This window comes from Rutidosis leptorrhynchoides, chromosome 11 (assembly GCF_046630445.1).
Source record: "Rutidosis leptorrhynchoides isolate AG116_Rl617_1_P2 chromosome 11, CSIRO_AGI_Rlap_v1, whole genome shotgun sequence".
NCBI lineage: Eukaryota > Viridiplantae > Streptophyta > Magnoliopsida > Asterales > Asteraceae > Rutidosis > Rutidosis leptorrhynchoides.
Window position 1 is genome coordinate 63,979,866 of NC_092343.1, and position 22,490 is coordinate 64,002,355.

Here is a 22,490-nt window from a genome sequence, read left to right on the forward strand (position 1 = left end):
CTGCTCACAACTAATTCTTATTGAGTGAATATCGTTAGTCATCTTTTCCATTCGTCTCTCGACAGCATCAATCTTTGCGGAAATGGAATCTAAGTCATGACTTAAATTGGCTCTAGCTGCTTTAGATGATCTAACGATATCTTTTTCTTGGTGCCACTCATGTGAGTGGGAAGCAGTGTTATCAATAATTTTATAAGCATCAGTTGCTGTTTTCTTCATAATGGAACCACCAGCTGCTATATCTATGTCTTTTCGTGTAGTGATGTCGCATCCTTGGTAGAATATTTGTACTATTTGACAAGTGTCTAAACCATGTTGCGGACATCCTCTTAATAACTTTCCAAATCTGGTCCATGCTTCATATAAAGTTTCATTTGGTTTTTGTGTGAACGTAACAATTTCTCCTTGAAGTCTCACTGCTTTAGATGCCGGAAAGAATTGTTTAAGAAATTTTTCAACTAAAACATCCCATGTATCAATCGCCCCTTCAGGTAACGATTCCAACCAATCTTTGACTTCTCCCTTTAAAGTCCAGGGAAATAACATGAGATATATCTGTTCATCCTCCACTTCTCGGATTTTAAATAGAGTGCAGATCCTATTAAAGGTTCGAAGATGTTCATTTGGATCTTCCTTCGGCGCACCACTAAATTGGCATTGATTTGTTACCATGTGTAGGATTTGTCCTTTGATTTCATAATCTGGCGCATTAATGTCTGGTTGAGTAATTGCGTGACCTTGGCCAGTGCGTTTAGCTCGCATTCGGTCTTCCATACTTAGAGGTTCCAGATTCTCCATTATTGAATTTGTTGAATCTGAATCACTAGAGGATTCTGATTTAATGGTTGGTTCCTCAACAATCTCTGTTTGAATGATTGGTGGTTCCGGAGGAAAGATTAATGGTTCAGGATCTATGAATTGTCCCTGAATATTCTCCGGATTCTCAATTGTGAGGTCTGGTTCAAAAAATAGATTATCGGAAATTTGAATTGGAGTACTTAGTTGACTAGATGATGATTCTAAAGAAAAATCAACGGCGACAATATTTGCTAGATGTCTTGATCGAGTTACAGGTGGTGAACGTACAAAACGTGGTGGACGTTTTGCTCGGTGCATTCACTGAATATCCTATTAATTTTTAAAAAGAAAGAAAAATTATATAAGTTATCCAATTAATAGACTTTTCTGCTTTTGCCCACGTTTCGAATAGCCAATAGATGCAGCAGGGAGCCAGAACCCTTTAAATCGGAAGCTCACAACTCAGCCACTAACAAATCCAACTATTACTACGAAACAGAAAATTTTGGATGTCTATCAATTTAACCACTTAAAATAATTTTTCGTTGAAATTTAAAGAAATTTTAGAGAAGAAATAGAAAAAAAATTCTATGTCCTATAAACTAGAGCGTCGAGAATTAAGAAAGAAAAAGAGCGCGTCGAAAAACGTCGAAAAATAAAAGGTCGAAAAATAATAGGCGTTGAAAAATAAAAATAAGAAAGTAGCGCGTCGAAACTTAAAAAGGAACTAAAAACTAAGAATTAAAAGTTACGTCTAAAAATATTAAAGCTTAAAAGAAAAACTATATCCCAAATGTGTAACGACCCTGGATTTTCCAACATTATTTTATTAATAATTATTATTATTAATACGTGTGATTAAACGAATGTATGTTATTACATTTACTTGTTGCCATGATTGCCCGTACTTGATTCTTTAATTGCCCGAAACGCCCGTGCGACACCCGGAACTTGTACGAATAATATTCTCAAGTATTATTTGCATTCATAATTAATTTTATTAATTATTTTAATTAACTATGGTGATTAGTTAGTTACTTGGGCTTTAATTGGATTTATTTGTTAAATACTTGAACTTGGACTTTTATTAGCATTATGGACTCATGATATTGGACCTATAAGCCCACCCTACACCTTAATGGACTTAATTGGCCCAACACATATGTAAGTATTACTTTAGGAGTTACTTAGATAAATAAACTTAGTAAAAACCTATTTACCTTTTATTTACACCTCCTCTCCATGCATGCACCCTAAGTTACCATTCTTTGAGTCAAAAGGCATGCAAATGTTAGTGGGCACCTCCCACCCTTATTGGTGGTGGAAAACCACGGCCACAAGGCCTAGGAGAGTGGGGTTTGGCCTTCAAGATTTGACTACATAATCTCTTGCTTTCTCATTTCTCACACACACTTCAAACTTGCATCTAATTTCTCTCCTTTTTCTCTCTTGTTCTTGTAAGTTACTTGAGCTTTTCTCCCTCTTTTCCTCTTGTAAAAACAGTAGCATAAGCTACTAAAATCATCATCATCTTTTGTTTTTGTTGTTGATTAATTCTTGTTGCTACTTGTTCTTGTTATTGTTACTTACTTGTAGTTGTTTGATTTCTAGTTCCTTATTGTTACATACAAATCACTAAGAAGCAAACTTTCTAGTTGATTCTTCATATTATCTTGTTATTCAAGAACATGCAAGAATCTAAACTCTCTAGTTTATGGTTCTACAACTAGTGTTTCAAAGATTTCAAGTTAATAAGTTCTAAAAATCATGCATGCATTCATGTTAGTAAACTTAAAGTTTACTTTCTAAAGATCAAGACTTAGGCTTGAATCTTTAAAAGTATGAAACCCATGAACTTATTACTTGTGTAATTACTTTATTTTCTCATTTGTTCATCTTTTAAAATCGTGATTTTGATTGTGGATGGTCAAGTGTTACAAGTTAACTTTGATCTCGTTTCTCTTGAACTAAAGATTAACTTTAAAAAGGTTCAAGAACATAAAATTTACTTAACAACTTTAGACCAATCTAAAAACTATGTACTACCACTTAAGATCTTGATTTATTTAGTTTATTTTCAAATTATAGTACAATGTTATTTTTACATTACATGCATGTGTTGAATCTATGACCTTGATGCAACTTTGGTTCATCAACCTTCATGCAACTCTAAAGTGAGTTGTGCTTCATATCATAGACTCACACAAGGGTTATGATGGTCAAACCTTGGTCGAGATGATGCTAACACATCAACAAGTTTTGCACTTGAAGCTATATGCATCAAGGATGAGAACCGTGATGAGCATCAAGCACCAAACCACCGGAATCCATTTAAAACTTACTGTTTCTGTCCAACTTTCTGATCAGCTGAATTCGTAACAGACCAGCAGGTCTGGGCTGATCTAACCTTGATTTTTGGATAGGACTTTTCGAGTAGATAACTTTTCATTTAAGACTCGTCTTCATACGAGTTACGGTTTAGAGTCTATGGCCCTCCGATCGTCACTAGGTCCAATTACTTTTCTGTTTCCTGTTTCTGTTTTCTGTTTACTGTTTTCTGAGTCAGACCCGAACAACTGGGCTACTGTAACTGTGATATTAAGTTAGCCCTGTTCGAGTAGATAATTTTTCGTTTAGGACTCGTCTTAATACGAGTTACGTTTTAGGAATTATGGCCCTCCGTTCGTCACTATGTCCATTTAACGTTGTGCAGAAATTTCAGACCTACTCGCACTTATACCGTTGTCACGGTCAAACGAAGACGAGTTAACTTCTGTAATTTTAACCACACTTAAACGACTCATATACGGAGCCATGGCCACTGGTCTCACCTTATTTCAGTAGGTATAGAGACCGTGGTGACTGACCGAAGTCAGCCTTTGTTTTAAAACTTCTTTTATGAACAAAACACACATATACCTTTCGTTTGATGATGATTGATGATGACCCTTATTACCTTATTTACATACTTATAAACCTTTTAAGACAAGCTACTGACTTAGTACTATTTGACTTAGGTTGAGGACTTTTGGACCGATTACTTGCACACTTTCCCGATTCTACATTACTACTATTTTACCGCTACTTATCATTGTGAGTTATAGCTTTCCCTCTTTACTTTAACTTATTTTGGGAACTGAGAATACATGCACATTTTATGTTTTACATAATAGGCACGAGTACTTAAACTTTATATATGTGTGGGTTATATAACGGCAGAAACATTCCCTTTAGCTCGGTAACGTTTAATCATTGGTTTTTGAATCGTGAACGCGAATCTTAGATATGGATCCATAGGGTTTGACATCCCCACTCGGGCTAGTCGCGCTAGCATTTAACGAGTGTTTAATACTTCGAGGTTATACGCACTTGCCAAGTGCACTTTCAGGGGGTACATAAACGTTAAGTTAGTTACCGGGTGCCCACGGTTAAGCATATACTTTTACATACTTTTGAAACGCTTGTTGTAGCACTGAAATCTCGTGGCCTACTTACATTACTGTTATACTTAAACTATAGCTCACCAACCTTTGTGTTGACCTTTTTAAGCGTGTATTTCTCAGGTGCTTGAAGTCGCTTCCGCTATCATACTAGTCGTGCTGTAGAACCCGCTGCTTAGAGTTGTTATCGCATGACTACTTATCTTGCATTCAAACTTATATACTTTTGGTACTATGTTATGTAACGACCTTTGTGGTCACGTACACTTATTTAATGCTTCTACTTAGTGAAGCTTACTTTTGGATTGTAAAACATTCGACGTTTGTTATGACGTCACTTTTATTAACGAATGCAAACTCTGTTTTGAAAACGCATATAGTACTTAACCTTGTAATGATCCTGTTGATGATGGTCCGTACGTGATGATTTAGTACGGGGTGTCACATTTGGTATCAGAGCCTTGGTTGTAGGGAATTAGGATGCATTAGTGAGTCTAAGACCGACCCGAGTAGGATTCACTAATAGGACTAATCTACAACTTGCTAGTTTACTTGCTTCCGCTGTGTTTACTACATGTTGCTGCTTACCTTTACTGCTATATGCCGTATGTTACTACATGTTTTCACTACTGCATGCTATTATTTGCTTTCGATTGCATGCTACTTTCATACGATTTGCTGTTATTGCCATGCTAGTTACTGTTATACATGATTTAAACTATTGGCCAATCATTTGCGTGCTTTATGACTTACTGACATGGAAAATTTATTTTTCCTTGTTCAGATGTCGGACGTTCCACCTGCTGGCATTCCGGGCAGTACAGGCTCAGACCCCGTTGTCCCACCTACTGCTACACCTGCTGCTGCTGCTGCTGCTGCCGATATTCCGGCCCCGACACCCACTGGCGATCCCGGCGCTTCCACTTCCGGAGCTAGCTCTAGTGCACCTGCCCCAGCGTCTTCTTCCAGACCCCCGAGGCAACTGGCTCGCATTGGTGGTATGGAGATCCCCGCGGAGTTCGGGGAAGGTCCTTTTCGTAATCACTGACGCACTCCCTGCCAACGCACTCCCGACGGATACCTAGCCGTGATTACGCCAGGCCGACACCGACAGATGTTGGCAGCCTTCGGATATCCAGTTGAGCCACCCGTGTCACCACCACATGATTCAGACGACAGGCCTTCCACCGATGCTCCTTCAGACGACACCACATCTGATGACTCCAGTGATGAGGAGGATCCCGCTGACAGACCGATTCAGGCACCCTCTACCCCGCCGAAGAAGCGGTATCGCTTCGCTGGCATTATTCCGGGTCGTACTATCACTGACGCTTTTGGTCGGCGTCAGAGGATTACTGCTCGTAAACGGCTGGTGCCATACCCTGCTGACCCACTGATATTACCATCTCCACCCAGAGCCGGACCATCTACTTCAGCACCACTAGCACCACCTGCACCACCAGCACCACCTGCACCGCCAGCACCACCTGCCCCACCATCTTCCTCTAATGAGGGACTGAGGCGGGAGATTGAGATTCTTCAGGCCCGAGTTACTGAGCTTGAGGAGCAGTTGGCTCAGGTTTTGGACATCTTGCACCCACCATCACCGTAGGACTTTGTATTAGATTCTGTATTGTAATCTCTTTTGGAATTTCATATTTCCTTTATGTATCGTACGAACTTATTGTAATGTATGGAACTTATTATCTTTAATGAATGGAAATTTGTGTTGTTTACTTTTTGCACAAGTGTTCTATTTACATTATCATGGTTTTGTGGTACTTATATCTGCTTGCGTTACTTAATCAACATGTGTTGTGCTGTTTTCATGTTGATTGTTATACACTATATTATTATTATTTGCATACTGGATTTTGACTTGAGTCAAAATGTTTGTTTAGAACATCATGGCCAACGGGAGATCAACCCCTACCGCAGCACAAATTGAGGAAATGATTAACGAGCGTGTTGCTGCTGCTCTAGCTGAAAGGCAACCCCAAGCTCCACCACCACCACCACCGGTTGTTCCACCCGTCCAAATTGGATGTACATATAAGGAATTCCAAAGCTGTAAGCCGCACTACTTCAGTGGCACTGAGGGACCAGTCGGTCTCACAAGATGGTTCGAAAAGTTAGAATCGGTATTCAGGGTTAGCAATTGCTCTGAGGCTAACAAAACGAAATTTGCATCTTGCACGCTTTCCGATGGCGCGCTTACATGGTGGAATACCATGGCCCAAGCGCAAGGAATTGATGAGGCGTATGCTACGCCTTGGGAAGAATTTAAATCTGCTATGATCGAGGAATACTGTCCGAGGACCGAAATCCAAAAGATGGAAATTGAATTTATGCAATTGAAGACCGTAGGGAACGACCTTAACAGTTACAATCGTAGGTTTTTGGAGTTGGCTCTTATGTGCCCGACCATGGTCACCCCCGAATTTAAGCGCTTGGAAAAATACTTCTCGGGACTTCCTAAGTCCATCAAGGGCAATGTTACCTCATCCAAGCCACCAAGTGTTCCCGAAGCAATGCGCATGGCGCATACTCTCTTGAATCAAATCATCCTTGACGAGCCGGAGAAGGCTAAGTTTGAAACTGGTAGTGGCGAGAAGAGGAAATGGGACAACAACCACAACAACAACAGGGGTAGAAACTATGATCAAAACCCGGCAAAGCGACATGAAGGGTTCAGGCAAAACAACAACAACACCAACCCCAACAACAACAACAGCTCCAACCCGAACTACAAAGGAACTTTACCACAATGCAAGAGGTGTTATAAGCACCACACCGGGTATTGCAATGTTGTCTGTGAGAAATGCCAACGGACTGGGCATGTTGGTAAGGATTGTAAGGTTACTACTTTGAACGTGAAGCCAAACCACAACAACAATGGGCCTAGGAAATGTTATGAGTGTGGAAAGACGGGCCATTTCAGGAACGAGTGCCCAGACAAGCGTAAGGATGGCGGGCCACCACGTACTAGAGCCTTCAATGTTAATGCAAGGGACGCACGCGACAACCCCAACTTGGTGACAGGTATATTCAAAATCAACAATCTTTTAGCTTCTGTCCTATTTGACACTGGTGCCGATAGGAGCTATGTGTGTAGACATTTTTGTGATAAGTTAGATTGGTCGTTAGTTCCTTTAAAGGAATGTATGCTTGTCGAGGTAGCCAACGGAAAACTTGAAAAAGTGGACCAAATTGGCCGAGGGGCTATTATCAACATAGCCGGGGTAGACTTTGAGATAGACTTGATACCCATTAAGTTGGGGAGTTTTGATGTTATTGTTGGCATGGACTGGCTAACTAAGATAAGGGCCGAGATTATTTGTGGAGACAAAGCACTCCGCATATCGCAAGGAGATGACGAGCCATTGATCATTTATGGGGAGAGATGTAGCTCTCAACTGAACCTCATTAGTTGCGTGAAGGCGCAAAAGATCATGAAGAAGGGACGATTTGCTGTCCTAGCTCATGTGAAAACCGTAGGAACCGAGGAGAAGAAAGTAGAAGATGTGCGTATTGTGAACGAGTTCTCCGATGTCTTTCCCGAAGAATTGCCTGGATTACCGCCATCGAGGGCAGTAGAATTTCAAATCGACCTAGTGCCAGGAGCTGCACCTGTAGCTCGCACACCCTATAGACTTGCACCTTCCGAGATGCAAGAATTGCAAAGCCAGCTACAAGAGTTACTTGATCGAGGGTTTATTCAACCGAGTTCTTCGCCGTGGGGCGCGCCTGTGTTGTTTGTAAAGAAGAAGGATGGATCCTTCCGAATGTGTATCGACTACCGTGAGCTCAACAAATTAACAATCAAGAATCGATATCCTCTCCCACGAATTGACGATCTTTTTGACCAACTGCAAGGATCGTGTGTTTACTCAAAGATCGATTTACGATCCGGCTATCACCAGTTGAGGGTGAAGGAAAGTGACGTGATGAAAACTGCATTTAGAACCCGCTACAGACATTATGAGTTTCTTGTAATGCCATTCGGTCTGACCAATGCACCTGCTGTATTTATGGACCTTATGAATCGTGTTTGCAAGCCGTACTTGGACAAATTTGTTATAGTCTTCATAGATGATATCCTCATCTACTCTAAGAGCGAAGAAGAACACGAGCATCATCTCCGATTAGTACTTGAACTTTTGAGACGTGAGCAACTTTACGCAAAGTTTTCCAAGTGTGAATTCTGGTTGAAGGAAGTTCAGTTTTTGGGTCATGTTGTGAGTGACCAGGGCATCAAAGTTGATCCCGCCAAGATCGAAGCTATCAGCAAGTGGGAGACCCCCACTACTCCGACTCATATTCGCCAATTTCTAGGTCTCGCCGGTTACTACCGAAGATTTATTGAAGGTTTCTCTTTGATTGCGCGCCCTTTGACCGCGCTGACTCACAAGGGGAAGAAGTTCGTTTGGGAACCCGCACATGAAAAAGCATTTCAAACTTTGAAAGAAAAGTTAACCACCGCACCTATCTTGTCACTTCCTGAAGGCAATGACGATTTTGTCGTTTATTGCGATGCTTCGAAAAGTGGTTTTGGTTGCGTACTGATGCAACGCACGAAGGTCATCGCTTATGCTTCCCGTCAACTGAAGATTCATGAGCGGAACTACACTACTCATGATCTTGAACTTGGAGCCGTTGTCTTCGCGCTCAAATTATGGAGGCACTACCTGTATGGAACTAAGAGCACTATTTTCACCGATCATAAGAGTCTCCAACACATCTTCGATCAGAAACACTTGAACATGAGACAACGACGATGGATTGAGACGCTAAACGACTACAATTGTGAACTACGTTATCATCCTGGCAAGGCTAATGTCGTAGCTGACGCTTTGAGCCGAAAGGAGAGGTCGGCACCTCTTCGCGTTCGAGCATTGAACATCACGATTCATTCCAACCTCCAGAACCAAATTCGAGCAGCCCAAGAACAGGCTCTCATAGAGAAGCACTTACGATATGAATATTTGAACATTCTCGTCTCTAAATTCGAGGTTAGAGAATCCGGACTCCGATGTTATGCCGGAAGAATTTGGGTACCACGCTATGGAGACTTACGGAGCCTCATATTGGATGAAGCTCACAAGTCAAGATATTCGATTCATCCTGGAGCGGGCAAGATGTACCATGATATTAAAGAACAATATTGGTGGCTGAATCTCAAGAAAGACGTTGCAGCTTATGTTAGTAAGTGTTTGACTTGCTCAAAGGTTAAAGCCGAGCATCAAAAACCTTCTGGGTTACTTCAACAGCCGGAAATCCCACAATGGAAGTGGGAGATGATAACTATGGACTTTATCACCAAACTGCCAAAGACAGTGGGCGGATACGATACCATTTGGGTTATTGTTGACCGTCTTACCAAGACTGCACATTTCTTAGCAATGAAAGAAACCGATACAATGGAGAGACTTGCTCAACTTTATATTAAAGAGGTTGTATCACGACACGGTATACCCTTATCGATCATCTCCGATCGCGATCCTCGATTTGCTTCTAGATTTTGGCGTTCTTTGCAAGAAGCCATGGGAACTCGTCTCGACATGAGCACTGCATATCACCCTCAGACTGACGGGCAAAGTGAACGAACAATTCAAACCTTGGAGGACATGCTACGTGCATGTGTTATTGATTTTGGAAAGGCCTGGGAAAGGCATTTGCCACTCGCCGAATTCTCTTACAACAACAGTTACCACTCGAGCATTAAAGCTGCACCTTTTGAAGCATTGTATGGCCGCAAGTGCCGTTCTCCTCTTTGTTGGGCCGAGCTAGGTGAAGTGCAACTCACCGGGCCCGAGATAGTCCACGAAACATCAGAGAAGATTGCCCAAATTCAAAACAGACTCAAGGTAGCTCGTGATCGCCAAAAGAGTTATGCTGATAGTAAACGTAAAGACTTTGAATTCAATGTTGGTGACCGCGTTATGTTGAAGGTTGCACCTTGGAAGGGTGTGATTCGTTTTGGAAAGCGCGGAAAGTTAAACCCGCGGTACATTGGTCCATTTGAAATTTTGGAGCGTGTTGGACCCGTTGCTTATCGTCTTGATCTTCCAGAACAACTGAGCTCAGTTCATCCTACCTTCCACGTATCAAACTTGAAGAAGTGTCTTGCTCCACCTGAACTTATCATACCATTGGAGGAACTTACTATCGATGATAAACTCCACTTTGTGGAGGAGCCCGTTGAAATCATGGAAAAAGAAGTCAAGGAGTTGAAACACAATAGGATTCCGATCGTCTGAGTTCGATGGAATTCCAAACGAGGACCTGAGTTTACTTGGGAACGAGAGGATCGCATGAGACAGAAGTATCCTCACCTTTTCCCACCTCCGCCATCACCTTCAGATTCAGCTTAAAATTTCGGGACGAAATTTTTCTTTAACAGGTGGGTAATGTAACGACCCTGGATTTTCCAACATTATTTTATTAATAATTATTATTATTAATACGTGTGATTAAACGAATGTATGTTATTACATTTACTTGTTGCCATGATTGCCCGTACTTGATTCTTTAATTGCCCGAAACGCCCGTGCGACACCCGGAACTTGTACGAATAATATTCTCAAGTATTATTTGCATTCATAATTAATTTTATTAATTATTTTAATTAACTATGGTGATTAGTTAGTTACTTGGGCTTTAATTGGATTTATTTGTTAAATACTTGAACTTGGGCTTTTAATAGCATTATGGACTCATGATATTGGACCTATAAGCCCACCCTACACCTTAATGGACTTAATTGGCCCAACACATATGTAAGTATTACTTTAGGAGTTACTTAGATAAATAAACTTAGTAAAAACCTATTTACCTTTTATTTACACCTCCTCTCCATGCATGCACCCTAAGTTACCATTCTTTGAGTCAAAAGGCATGCAAATGTTAGTGGGCACCTCCCACCCTTATTGGTGGTGGAAAACCACGGCCACAAGGCCTAGGGGAGTGGGGTTTGGCCTTCAAGATTTGACTACATAATCTCTTGCTTTCTCATTTCTCACACACACTTCAAACTTGCATCTAATTTCTCTCCTTTTTCTCTCTTGTTCTTGTAAGTTACTTGATCTTTTCTCCCTCTTTTCCTCTTGTAAAAATAGTAGCATAAGCTACTAAAATCATCATCATCTTTTGTTTTTGTTGTTGATTAATTCTTGTTGCTACTTGTTCTTGTTATTGTTACTTACTTGTAGTTGTTTGATTTCTAGTTCCTTATTGTTACATACAAATCACTAAGAAGCAAACTTTCTAGTTGATTCTTCATATTATCTTGTTATTCAAGAACATGCAAGAATCTAAACTCTCTAGTTTATGGTTCTACAACTAGTGTTTCAAAGATTTCAAGTTAATAAGTTCTAAAAATCATGCACGCATTCATGTTAGTAAACTTAAAGTTTACTTTCTAAAGATCAAGACTTAGGCTTGAATCTTTAAAAGTATGAAACCCATGAACTTATTACTTGTGTAATTACTTTATTTTCTCATTTGTTCATCTTTTAAAATTGTGATTTTGATTGTGGATGGTCAAGTGTTACAAGTTAACTTTGATCTCGTTTCTCTTGAACTAAAGATTAACTTTAAAAAGGTTCAAGAACATAAAATTTACTTAACAACTTTAGACCAATCTAAAAACTATGTACTACCACTTAAGATCTTGATTTATTTAGTTTATTTTCAAATTATAGTACAATGTTATTTTTACATTACATGCATGTGTTGAATCTATGACCTTGATGCAACTTTGGTTCATCAACCTTCATGCAACTCTAAAGTGAGTTGTGCTTCATATCATAGACTCACACAAGGGTTATGATGGTCAAACCTTGGTCGATATGATGCTAACACATCAACAAGTTGTGCACTTGAAGCTATATGCATCAAGGATGAGAACCGTGATGAGCATCAAGCACCAAACCACCGGAATCCATTTAAAACTTACTGTTTCTGTCCAACTTTCTGATCAGCTGAATTCGTAACAGACCAGCAGGTCTGGGTTGATCTAACCTTGATTTTTGGATAGGACTTTTCGAGTAGATAACTTTTCATTTAAGACTCGTCTTCATACGAGTTACGGTTTAGAGTCTATGGCCCTCCGATCGTCACTAGGTCCAATTACTTTTCTGTTTCCTGTTTCTGTTTTCTATTTACTGTTTTCTGAGTCAGACCCGAACACCTGGGCTACTGTAACTGTGATATTAAGTTATCCCTGTTCGAGTAGATAATTTTTCGTTTAGGACTCGTCTTAATACGAGTTACGGTTTAGGAATTATGGCCCTCCGTTCGTCACTATGTCCATTTAACGTTGTGCAGAAATTTCAGACCTACTCGCACTTATACCGTTGTCACGGTCAAACGAAGACGAGTTAACTTCTGTAATTTTAACCACACTTAAACGACTCATATACGGAGCCATGGCCACTGGTCTCACCTTATTTCAGTAGGTATAGAGACCGTGGTGACTGACCGAAGTCAGCCTTTGTTTTAAAACTTCTTTTATGAACAAAACACACATATACCTTTCGTTTGATGATGATTGATGATGACCCTTATGACCTTATTTACATACTTATAAACCTTTTAAGACAAGCTACTGACTTAGTACTATTTGACTTAGGTTGAGGACTTTTGGACCGATTACTTGCACACTTTCCCGATTCTACATTACTACTATTTTACCGCTACTTATCATTGTGAGTTATAGCTTTCCCTCTTTACTTTAACTTATTTTGGGAACTGAGAATACATGCACATTTTATGTTTTACATAATAGGCACGAGTACTTAAACTTTATATATGTGTGGGTTATATAACGGCAGAAACATTCCCTTTAGCTCGGTAACGTTTAATCATTGGTTTTTGAATCGTGAACGCGAATCTTAGATATGGATCCATAGGGTTTGACATCCCCACTCGGGCTAGTCGCGCTAGCATTTAACGAGTGTTTAATACTTCGAGGTTATACGCACTTTCCAAGTGCACTTTCAGGGGGTACATAAACGTTAAGTTAGTTACCGGGTGCCCACGGTTAAGCATATACTTTTACATACTTTTGAAACGCTTGTTGTAGCACTGAAATCTCGTGGCCTACTTACATTACTGTTATACTTAAACTATAGCTCACCAACCTTTGTGTTGACCTTTTTAAGCGTGTATTTCTCAGGTGCTTGAAGTCGCTTCCGCTATCATACTAGTCGTGCTGTAGAACCCGCTGCTTAGAGTTGTTATCGCATGACTACTTATCTTGCATTCAAACTTATATACTTTTGGTACTATGTTATGTAACGACCTTTGTGGTCATGTACACTTATTTAATGCTTCTACTTAGTGAAGCTTACTTTTGGATTGTAAAACATTCGACGTTTGTTATGACGTCACTTTTATTAACGAATGCAAACTCTGTTTTGAAAACGCATATAGTACTTAACCTTGTAATGATCCTGTTGATGATGGTCCGTACGTGATGATTTAGTACGGGGCGTCACAAAATGGTAATAACTTAAAAAGGTACAAAAATATAAAAACGGCGTCGCAAAATTCTAAAGCACTTAAATCTTAGTCTAATGAAAAAGCACTTAAGGGATTTTACAGCAAAGCCTAGAAATCTAGAAATAAAAATAACTACGGCAAAAACTATGACTTAAAACTAAATACGAGCGAAAAATACAAATATTACGCTAAAACAAATAAAAAGATACAAAATATAAAAATAAACTTAAAGTTGTAAAAAGTACAATTTTTATAAAAATATTATTTTTATATTATTTATTTTATAAAACTATTAATTTTTATATAATTTGTAAAACTAAATAAACTAAATAATACAAATTAAATAATAAAACTAAAACTTAATAATATTAAATATAAAACATAATTAGGGTTTAATTAATTAATAATAATAATAATAATAATAATAATAATAATAATTACCCGTAATAATTGCAGTACCAGGTCAACTGTGGCGTGTCAGGATAGTTCATGTGATCGCATGAATTTTCGCCTTCGGGCTCATGCGATAACATGAGCTAGGGTTTCGGGCCACGGTCTGGGCTGCTACAGTACTATGCCGAGACTTTTATATATTTTTTTTTTCTGTTTTCTGTTTTAATAAATAATTATATAAATAAATAAAAACTTATATTTTAAAAACTAAAATAAAAATAAAGTAACTATATAATTTTATATATATATATATATAACAAACTATTAAAAATATATAAATATTTTGTTTTTCTTTTTATATTTTCGTATATTTAAAATGTATTTTTACAAAAGCATATTTTTATAAAAGTAAACTAAAAATTAATAAATTTTTTTTTTATATATATATAGCGTTGCGCTTCCGACGTTTAAGCAAGTAGTTCCCCGGCAGCGGCACCAAAAATACTTGATGTGTGCGAGGTGTACTAGGAAATAGTATTAATTTTTACAAGGAAATACTATTAAATACGATACAATTTTACACAAGATATTTATTTATTTATAGAATTGATATACCTAAACCTTGCTACAACACTTATAGGCAGTGTACCTAATCGTACAGTAGTGTAGTTTTTAGTAAGTCCAGTTCGTTCCACAGGGAGACTTAAAACAAGCTTAACGCTATATTTTTTAAAAACTATATTTGTAAAAATACAAAAATATATAAGTAATATTATTATTATAAAAAGGGGGTTTTTACCGTTTAATGACCGGTTTGTCGATTTTAAAACTTTAGTCGCAGTTAAAACCTAATGAAACGATTATATGTAACGATTATCGTTGTAACGACATTTAACTGTATATATATCATACTAAGATATATTATATATCATAATATCATGATAATGTAACACTTTAACATCTCTTTAAATATAATAAACAATGGGTTAACAACATTTAACAAGATCGTTAACCTAAAGGGGTCAAAACAACATTTACATGTAACGACAAACGATGACTTAATGACTCAGTTAAAATGTATTTACATGTAGTGTTTTAATATGTATTCATACACTTTTTAAAGACTTTAAGACACTTATCAAAGTACTTCTACTTAACAAAAATGCTTACAATTACATCCTCATTCATTTTCATCAACAATTCTACTCGTATGCACCCGTATTCGTACTCGTACAATACACAACTTTTAGATGTATGTACTATTGGTATATACACTCCAATGATTAGCTCTTAGCAGCCCATGTGAGTCACCTAACACATGTGGGAACCATTATTTAGCAACTAGCATGAAATATCTCATAAAATTACAAAAATATTAGTAATCATTCATGACTTATTTACATGTAAACAAAATTACACATCCTTTATATCTAATCCATATACCAATGACCAAAAACACCTACAAACACTTTCATTCTTCAATTTTCTTCATCTAATTGATCTCTCTCAAGTTCTATCTTCAAGTTCTAAGTGTTCTTCATAAATTCTATAAGTTCTAGTTTCATAAAATCAAGAATACTTCCAAGTTTGCTAGCTTACTTCCAATCTTTTAAAGTGATCATCCAACCTCAAGAAATATTTCTTATTTACAGTAAGATATCTTTCTAATACAAGGTAATACTCATATTCAAACTTTGATTCAATTTCTATAACTATAACAATCTTATTTCGAGTGGAAATCTTACTTGAACTTGTTTTCGTATCATGATTATGCTTCAAGAACTTTCAAGCCATTCAAGGATCCTTTGAAGCTAGATCTATTTTTCTCATTTCCAGTAGGTTTATCCACAAAACTTGAGGTAGTAATGATGTTCATAACATCATTCGATTCATATATATATAACTACCTTATTCGAAGGTTTAAACTTGAAATCACTAGAACATAGTTTAGTTAATTCTAAACTTGTTCGCAAACAAAAGTTAATCCTTCTAACTTGACTTTTAAAATCAACTAAACACATGTTATATATCTATATGATATGCTAACTTAATGATTTAAAACCTGGAAACACGAAAAATACCGTAAAACCGGACATACGCCGTCGTAGTAACACCGCGGGCTGTTTTGGGTTTGATAATTAAAAACTATGATAAACTTTGATTTAAAAGTTGTTCTTCTGGGAAAATGATTTTTCTTATGAACATGAAACTATATCCAAAAATCATTGTTAAACTCAATGTGGATGTATGTTTTTCAAAATGGTCATCAAGACGTCGTTCTTTCGACTGAAATGACTACCTCTTACAAAAATGACTTTTAACTTATATTTCCGTCTATAAACCTATACTTTTTCTGTTTTGATTCATAAAATATAATTCAATATGAAACCATAGCAATTTGATTCACTCAAAACGGATTTAAAACGAAGAAGTTATGGGTAAAACAAGATTGGATATTTTTTTATTGTTGTAGCTACGGAAAATATTGTAACAATTCTATTCAAATCATATCCTAGCTAACTTATATTGTATTATACATATATTCTAATATATTATGTAATCTTGGAATACCATAGACACGTATACAAATGTTTTGACATATCATATTGTCACGACCCGGAAAATTTCGACTAATTTTAAACCAAACTCTCGATACGATATTATATTCTTAACACAATAAGCAAAGTCTGTTAGGTTGAGTCTCAAAAATTTTGAACTATTCAATTGACCTTCGACTGTTTCCGACGATTCACGAACAACTATTTGTAAATAGATACACATATATTTAAATATATATATATATATATATATATATATATATATATATATATATTTAAATATATGTGTATCTATTTACAAATATATATATATATATATATATATATATATATATATATATATATATGTATCTATTTACAAATATATATATATATATATATATGTATATATATATATATATATGTATATATATATATATATATATATTTGTAAATAGATACATATATATATATATATATATATATATATATATATATATATATATATATATATGTGTGTATCTATTTACAAATATATATATATATATATATGTATATATATATATATGTATATATATATATATATATAATAATAATAAATATATATATATATGTATATATATATATATGTATATATATATATATATGTATATATATATATATATAATAATAAATTGAAATATTAGATGTTAGAATTATTAGAATTAATTAGGTTATTATAATAATTATTATTTAAAGTATATCAATATATATAATTGAGGTATATTAAGACTTTTTTGCTCAGTTGGTCCCTCTATTATACCCCAAATCGCTGGTTTGGTCCCTCAGTTTTTAATTTGGCAATCAGAGTCCCTTTATTATTTTAATTTTGCAATTGGAGTCTTCCGTCTAACGGACATCCAAATCGAACGTTAACTCCCATCACGTGAGTTACACGTGATGGGTAATATCGGAATTAATTTTAATTCTTGGTACTGAATAAACCCAAACGGGTATGGTCCCCCACTTTTATCCACCGATTTTCACACTCATCCCTCCAAATAGTGTTAACCACGAAGTAAAACCTAAAAGCAAAATTGATTATCAATGGATGATTCAATGGATGATTCATGGACTATTCGTACATCAGAAACTGATCAAAAGGCTATCGACCAATTATACGGTATGTTTTATGCACCCAAAGCTCATAATTCTGTGGAACCCTAAATATTATTAGGTAATTGTTTTGTTAACTTTAATTTTTTACACATTTTTCAGATGTATACCCATAGTTACAGCTTTAGAATACATCCGAGAGTATTGCATGAAGAGAATTGTTAATGTAAAGAAAAACATTTCCAAGACTAATGGCCCTTTAACACCTGCAGCCACCAAATTGTTTGAGAAAATCAAATCTGAGGCTCACCAGTGTACTGTCTTATGGGGTGGAGATCAAAGGTACCAAGTGAGTGGAAAAGTTAATCAATATGTTGTGGATATGGAGACTAGATCATGTGCTTGTAGAAAGTGGGAACTAACAGGGATACCTTGTAAGCATGCAATTGCAGTGTTTTATAACATGAGTGAAAATGGTTTGGAAACTGGTGAACCAGAAACATGGGTTCATCCAGTGTATTTGTTAGATACATGGATCAAAACTTACCAATACACCATTGAGCCATTGAATGGGAGAAGCTTATGGCCAAAGGCAGAAGGCATGTTCACTCTGGTATCACCAAAGACTATTTCCACACCTGGTCGTCCAAAAAAGAAAAGAAGGTTGTCCAAAAATGAAGTTGATGTCATTGGTGATAGTGGTAAACTTAGCTCAAAAGGTATGCTCATTTTATTTATTAATTACATCTAGTACCATTTCAATTAATATGGTATTTATTTTGTTAATATTTATAGGCAAGCTAAAGAAGTGTGGCACATGTGGTACTTATGGACACAATAAAAGTACTTGTACAGGTGAGAAGAAAAGAAGTGGGAATGTGGATAACAAGTGGACAAAAAAGACAGTGAAAGTTAAGCTATCTTCAAAGAAGACAATGGTAGTTGGAAAAGGGAAGAAGAAGAAGTGAATGTTGGTGGTGGTTTGTGTTTTAATCATGTGTTTTATGTCTACTTAAAACTTGTTATGTGACTTGGTACAATGTTTGTATTTTATTAAGGTGTGTTGTTGTCTTTTGGTAAGTTTAAGCACATTTGGTAACTGGTACTACGTACTTATGTTGACTTTTGGAATCTATGACATTTGGTAATGCTTGTATGTTTGTCATTTCACTTTAGTTACAATGTATTGTCTGTATGTTTGTCATTTCACTTTAGTTACAATGTATTGTCTTGTGTTTTTGGTTACACTGTATGACTTTGGTTACAATTTATTGTCTACACTTGGAGTCATTGTCTTGTGTTGTAAGGTTACTGATACAGATATAAAACAGATGCAAAATTTAACAAAACAAGCTTCATTCCATTACCATTACCATTTTACAAAGTACATCATACATACACCACAATTTCAATGACTAAAAAAATAAATACCAAACACAATCCAGCTAAATATACACATCATCTTCCAATTCGTCTCTCTTTTTTCTGCATCTTTGAGCTTTTCATCCACTTCCATTTTGGCATTCATAAGTGTAGCTAGGGCATTGATTGTATTTGGAGGATCATACCAAGCAAAGAAGTCGCACCTAGTGATCTGAGCAACAACATAAACAGGAAATGCTAACATCTTGTTAATTATTTCATAAAATTCGAAACAACATAAACAATCTTACCTTTTTTTCACATGTATAGAATCGACGTCCAGGGTTAGATTCAGTGCCAGATATTCGAATTACACAAGGTCGACCACACCAGCATTCCATTGTTATCGATTTGTAGCTCCAATTTCTGATTAATACGTTATGTAAATGAATTAGGGTTTCAAGTGAGAAGAGAGTGAAAAGCGGAGGATGAAAGTGGGGACCTTACCCGTTGGCGTTATTAAATACCAAAAAAAAAAAATTTAATTCCGATAATACCCATCACGTGTAACTCACGTGATGGGAGTTAACGTTCGATTTGGATGTCCAGTTGACGGAGGGACTCCAATTGCAAAATTAAAATAATAAAGGGACTCTGATTGCCAAATTAAAAACTGAGGGACCAAACCAGCGATTTGGGGTATAATAGAGGGACCCAACTGAGCAAAAAAGTCGTATATTAAATATAAATATGTGATTTCGAATTTATTTGGTAAACGACGGTGACACTCATTCATCATTCGATTAATAGAAAAAGAGTTAAAAAAGAACTTATATGATTTTAAAATAAACGGTGATCCGAAAATGAGTCTTAGAAATTTTAGACTTATTAATAATATATTTAGAAGTTGTTTGTCAAATTTTAAAACTTTTTATATTTTACTTGAGGGATGGGAGTGAATAATTAATGTAATTTTTATTTAATAATTTATGATTGAATTTTATATCATAATGACTGAAATAAATAAAAATAATTAAAATAAAAATTTGGGATTTTTCTGGAGACTTTTATCCGCCACTGATTAACAACGGGGCACGATATACTCTGTGTGTTAAAACCGTCGGTAGATATGATTGGTTTTGATAATTTATGCACGTTTAATGTTAATAGAAAATTTTGATTCTTTTAAAAAGTAATGCCACATTACTGTGCCATTTTGTTCATATCTTAGTGATCAATTATAAGAATTATTATTATATTACTATTTTGTTTTCTTCAGTCCATATTTATATATGTTTGAGTTGGTTGTGCAAACACATATCAACCACAATAAAATCCATTTCTTCCTTGCCCAGATAGACTCACTCAAGAACACCACGGTCACTATCGACCACCGAGAATCACCACTCATCCGCCATCTTATAACTTAGGCCAAATAACATACTCAAACCGCCACCACTTTTGTCTTTCTTTTTCCTTCGATTTCAAACCACTATAATCGCCACCCATCGTTACCCTTGACAACCCACTTCTATTTCGTGCTTCTTCTTCGAGCAACAACCATATCCACCATCTTCAACTTCAATCCACCATATTAATCACCGTATGATCCCCCCATCACCACAAACCATCATGGACTTCTACTACCCTACAGACTCGTCACCCTCTTCCACCTACAACTACCTCACGGCCACAACCGTAAACCCCCAAATCCCCACCACTTCACCACCTTTCTCATTATTTTGTTTATTTTTTTTCTTTATGTTTCACGACTGAACATCACAAACCACCGGGCACCTTTGCGGATCGCCACCATACAGACACTATCACAACCACCATCGCAAAACCCAACACCATCTTAACTAGTCATCACTTCCTAAAAACGACCGCCGGTTGTCACAACCATGAACACCCATTTTTTTTTTATTCTTTTTATCGAGCAATACTCCAACCGCCATCACCTTCACCTTAATTATCACCACTTTCGTTGAATCACCACAGCAACGCACATTAAAAACCGTCGCTGTTCACTGTCGAAAACACCACAGACATCGGAACTGCCACAGTTATTGATACGTTGCTGCTGTGATTGATATCTCTGCTACGGTTATGATTATTAGGGAAGAAGATTAAAGGTGATTAGGATGTGGAAGATGATGACCATCGATTTTTTTATAATGGTAATGTTACCGATTGTGTTTATTGCTTCAACTTTTGAGTTCATGACACACTTGTGATAGCAAAATGAGAATATTAAAATTTGAGGTTCTGTTTAGTGATTCATAATATTGCTCCGTATTTTATTTATCAAATAGTGGAGAGGTTGTCAACTTTTGCAAGTGGGGTAAGGAAAAGAAATAAATCCATCTTTTGCAATTGAAATGCAACATAGTCAATCAACAATTTTTTTTTATTTCGATGGTTTATAAATAAATAAATAATGGTGGGTCAAAGATGAGGCAAATAATAATGGGTTGTATTAGTGCTTAAATGATAATAAGATTTAATGATGATGATGGTAAATGGTAAATGATAAATGGTAAATGGTAACAAAAATGATGATAGATCGATGGAAAATAATGGGGATAATGATAATGATGAAGCATGATGTTATGGATAATGATGATAACGATGACGTGATGATATGTGTTAAATAGAGTAGGTTAAGAATCAAAACAGAAATAAACAAACGGTTCAGTGGTTGGGAGTGTTTACGGGTTAGCGGGACGTCGCGGGTTCAAACCCGGACTTGGGCATTATCTTTAAAGGGCTACTTCTTTGAGGTAGTTATCTATATATTTATTTATTATTATTATCTTATTATTATTATTATCATTATTATTATTGTTATTACTATTATTATTATTATTATTATTATTATTAATACAAATAAATATTATCTATATAAAAAGATATATATTCATAACTAAATTAATATTACATACTTATTTTTAAATAAAATGTTATTATCTATAAAAATATAAAATAGTTTTAATTAATCTAGTTATTACTATCACATATAAATTTTCAAGATAACAAGTATATTAATATTATTAAATAAATTTGTTTGAATATTATTACATGTTTTAATATATATAACTGATATAGGTTCGTGAATCCAAGATCAACCCTACTCTTGTTAAATGACGTCATATGTATTTTTACTACAAAATACAGTATGGTGAGTTTCATTTGCTCCATTTTTAATTGCTTTTGCAATATATATTTTTGGGCTGAGAATACATGCGCTGCTTTTATAAATGTTTACAAAATAGACACAAGTACTTAAAATTATATTCTACGTTGAGTTGTACCACTGGCATATTTCCCTGTAGCTTGGTAACTACTATTTACATAGGTA

General features: G+C 36.0%; 1 protein-coding gene and 1 non-coding gene across 2 annotated transcripts; both read left to right on the forward strand.

Moving 5' to 3' along the window:
- Positions 1-307: 307 nt before the first annotated feature.
- Positions 308-414, forward strand: LOC139879199 (small nucleolar RNA R71). Its single transcript, XR_011770052.1, has one exon. It is a non-coding gene; the product is annotated as a small nucleolar RNA R71 (small nucleolar RNA).
- A 17,528-nt stretch (positions 415-17,942) lies between these two features.
- On the forward strand, positions 17,943-18,926 carry LOC139877539 (uncharacterized). Its single transcript, XM_071864974.1, has 2 exons — positions 17,943-18,486; positions 18,563-18,926. Exons 1-2 carry the CDS (start codon positions 17,976-17,978, stop codon positions 18,733-18,735), a joined length of 684 nt encoding a protein of 227 aa, XP_071721075.1. The 5' UTR covers positions 17,943-17,975; the 3' UTR covers positions 18,736-18,926.
- Positions 18,927-22,490: the final 3,564 nt, after the last annotated feature.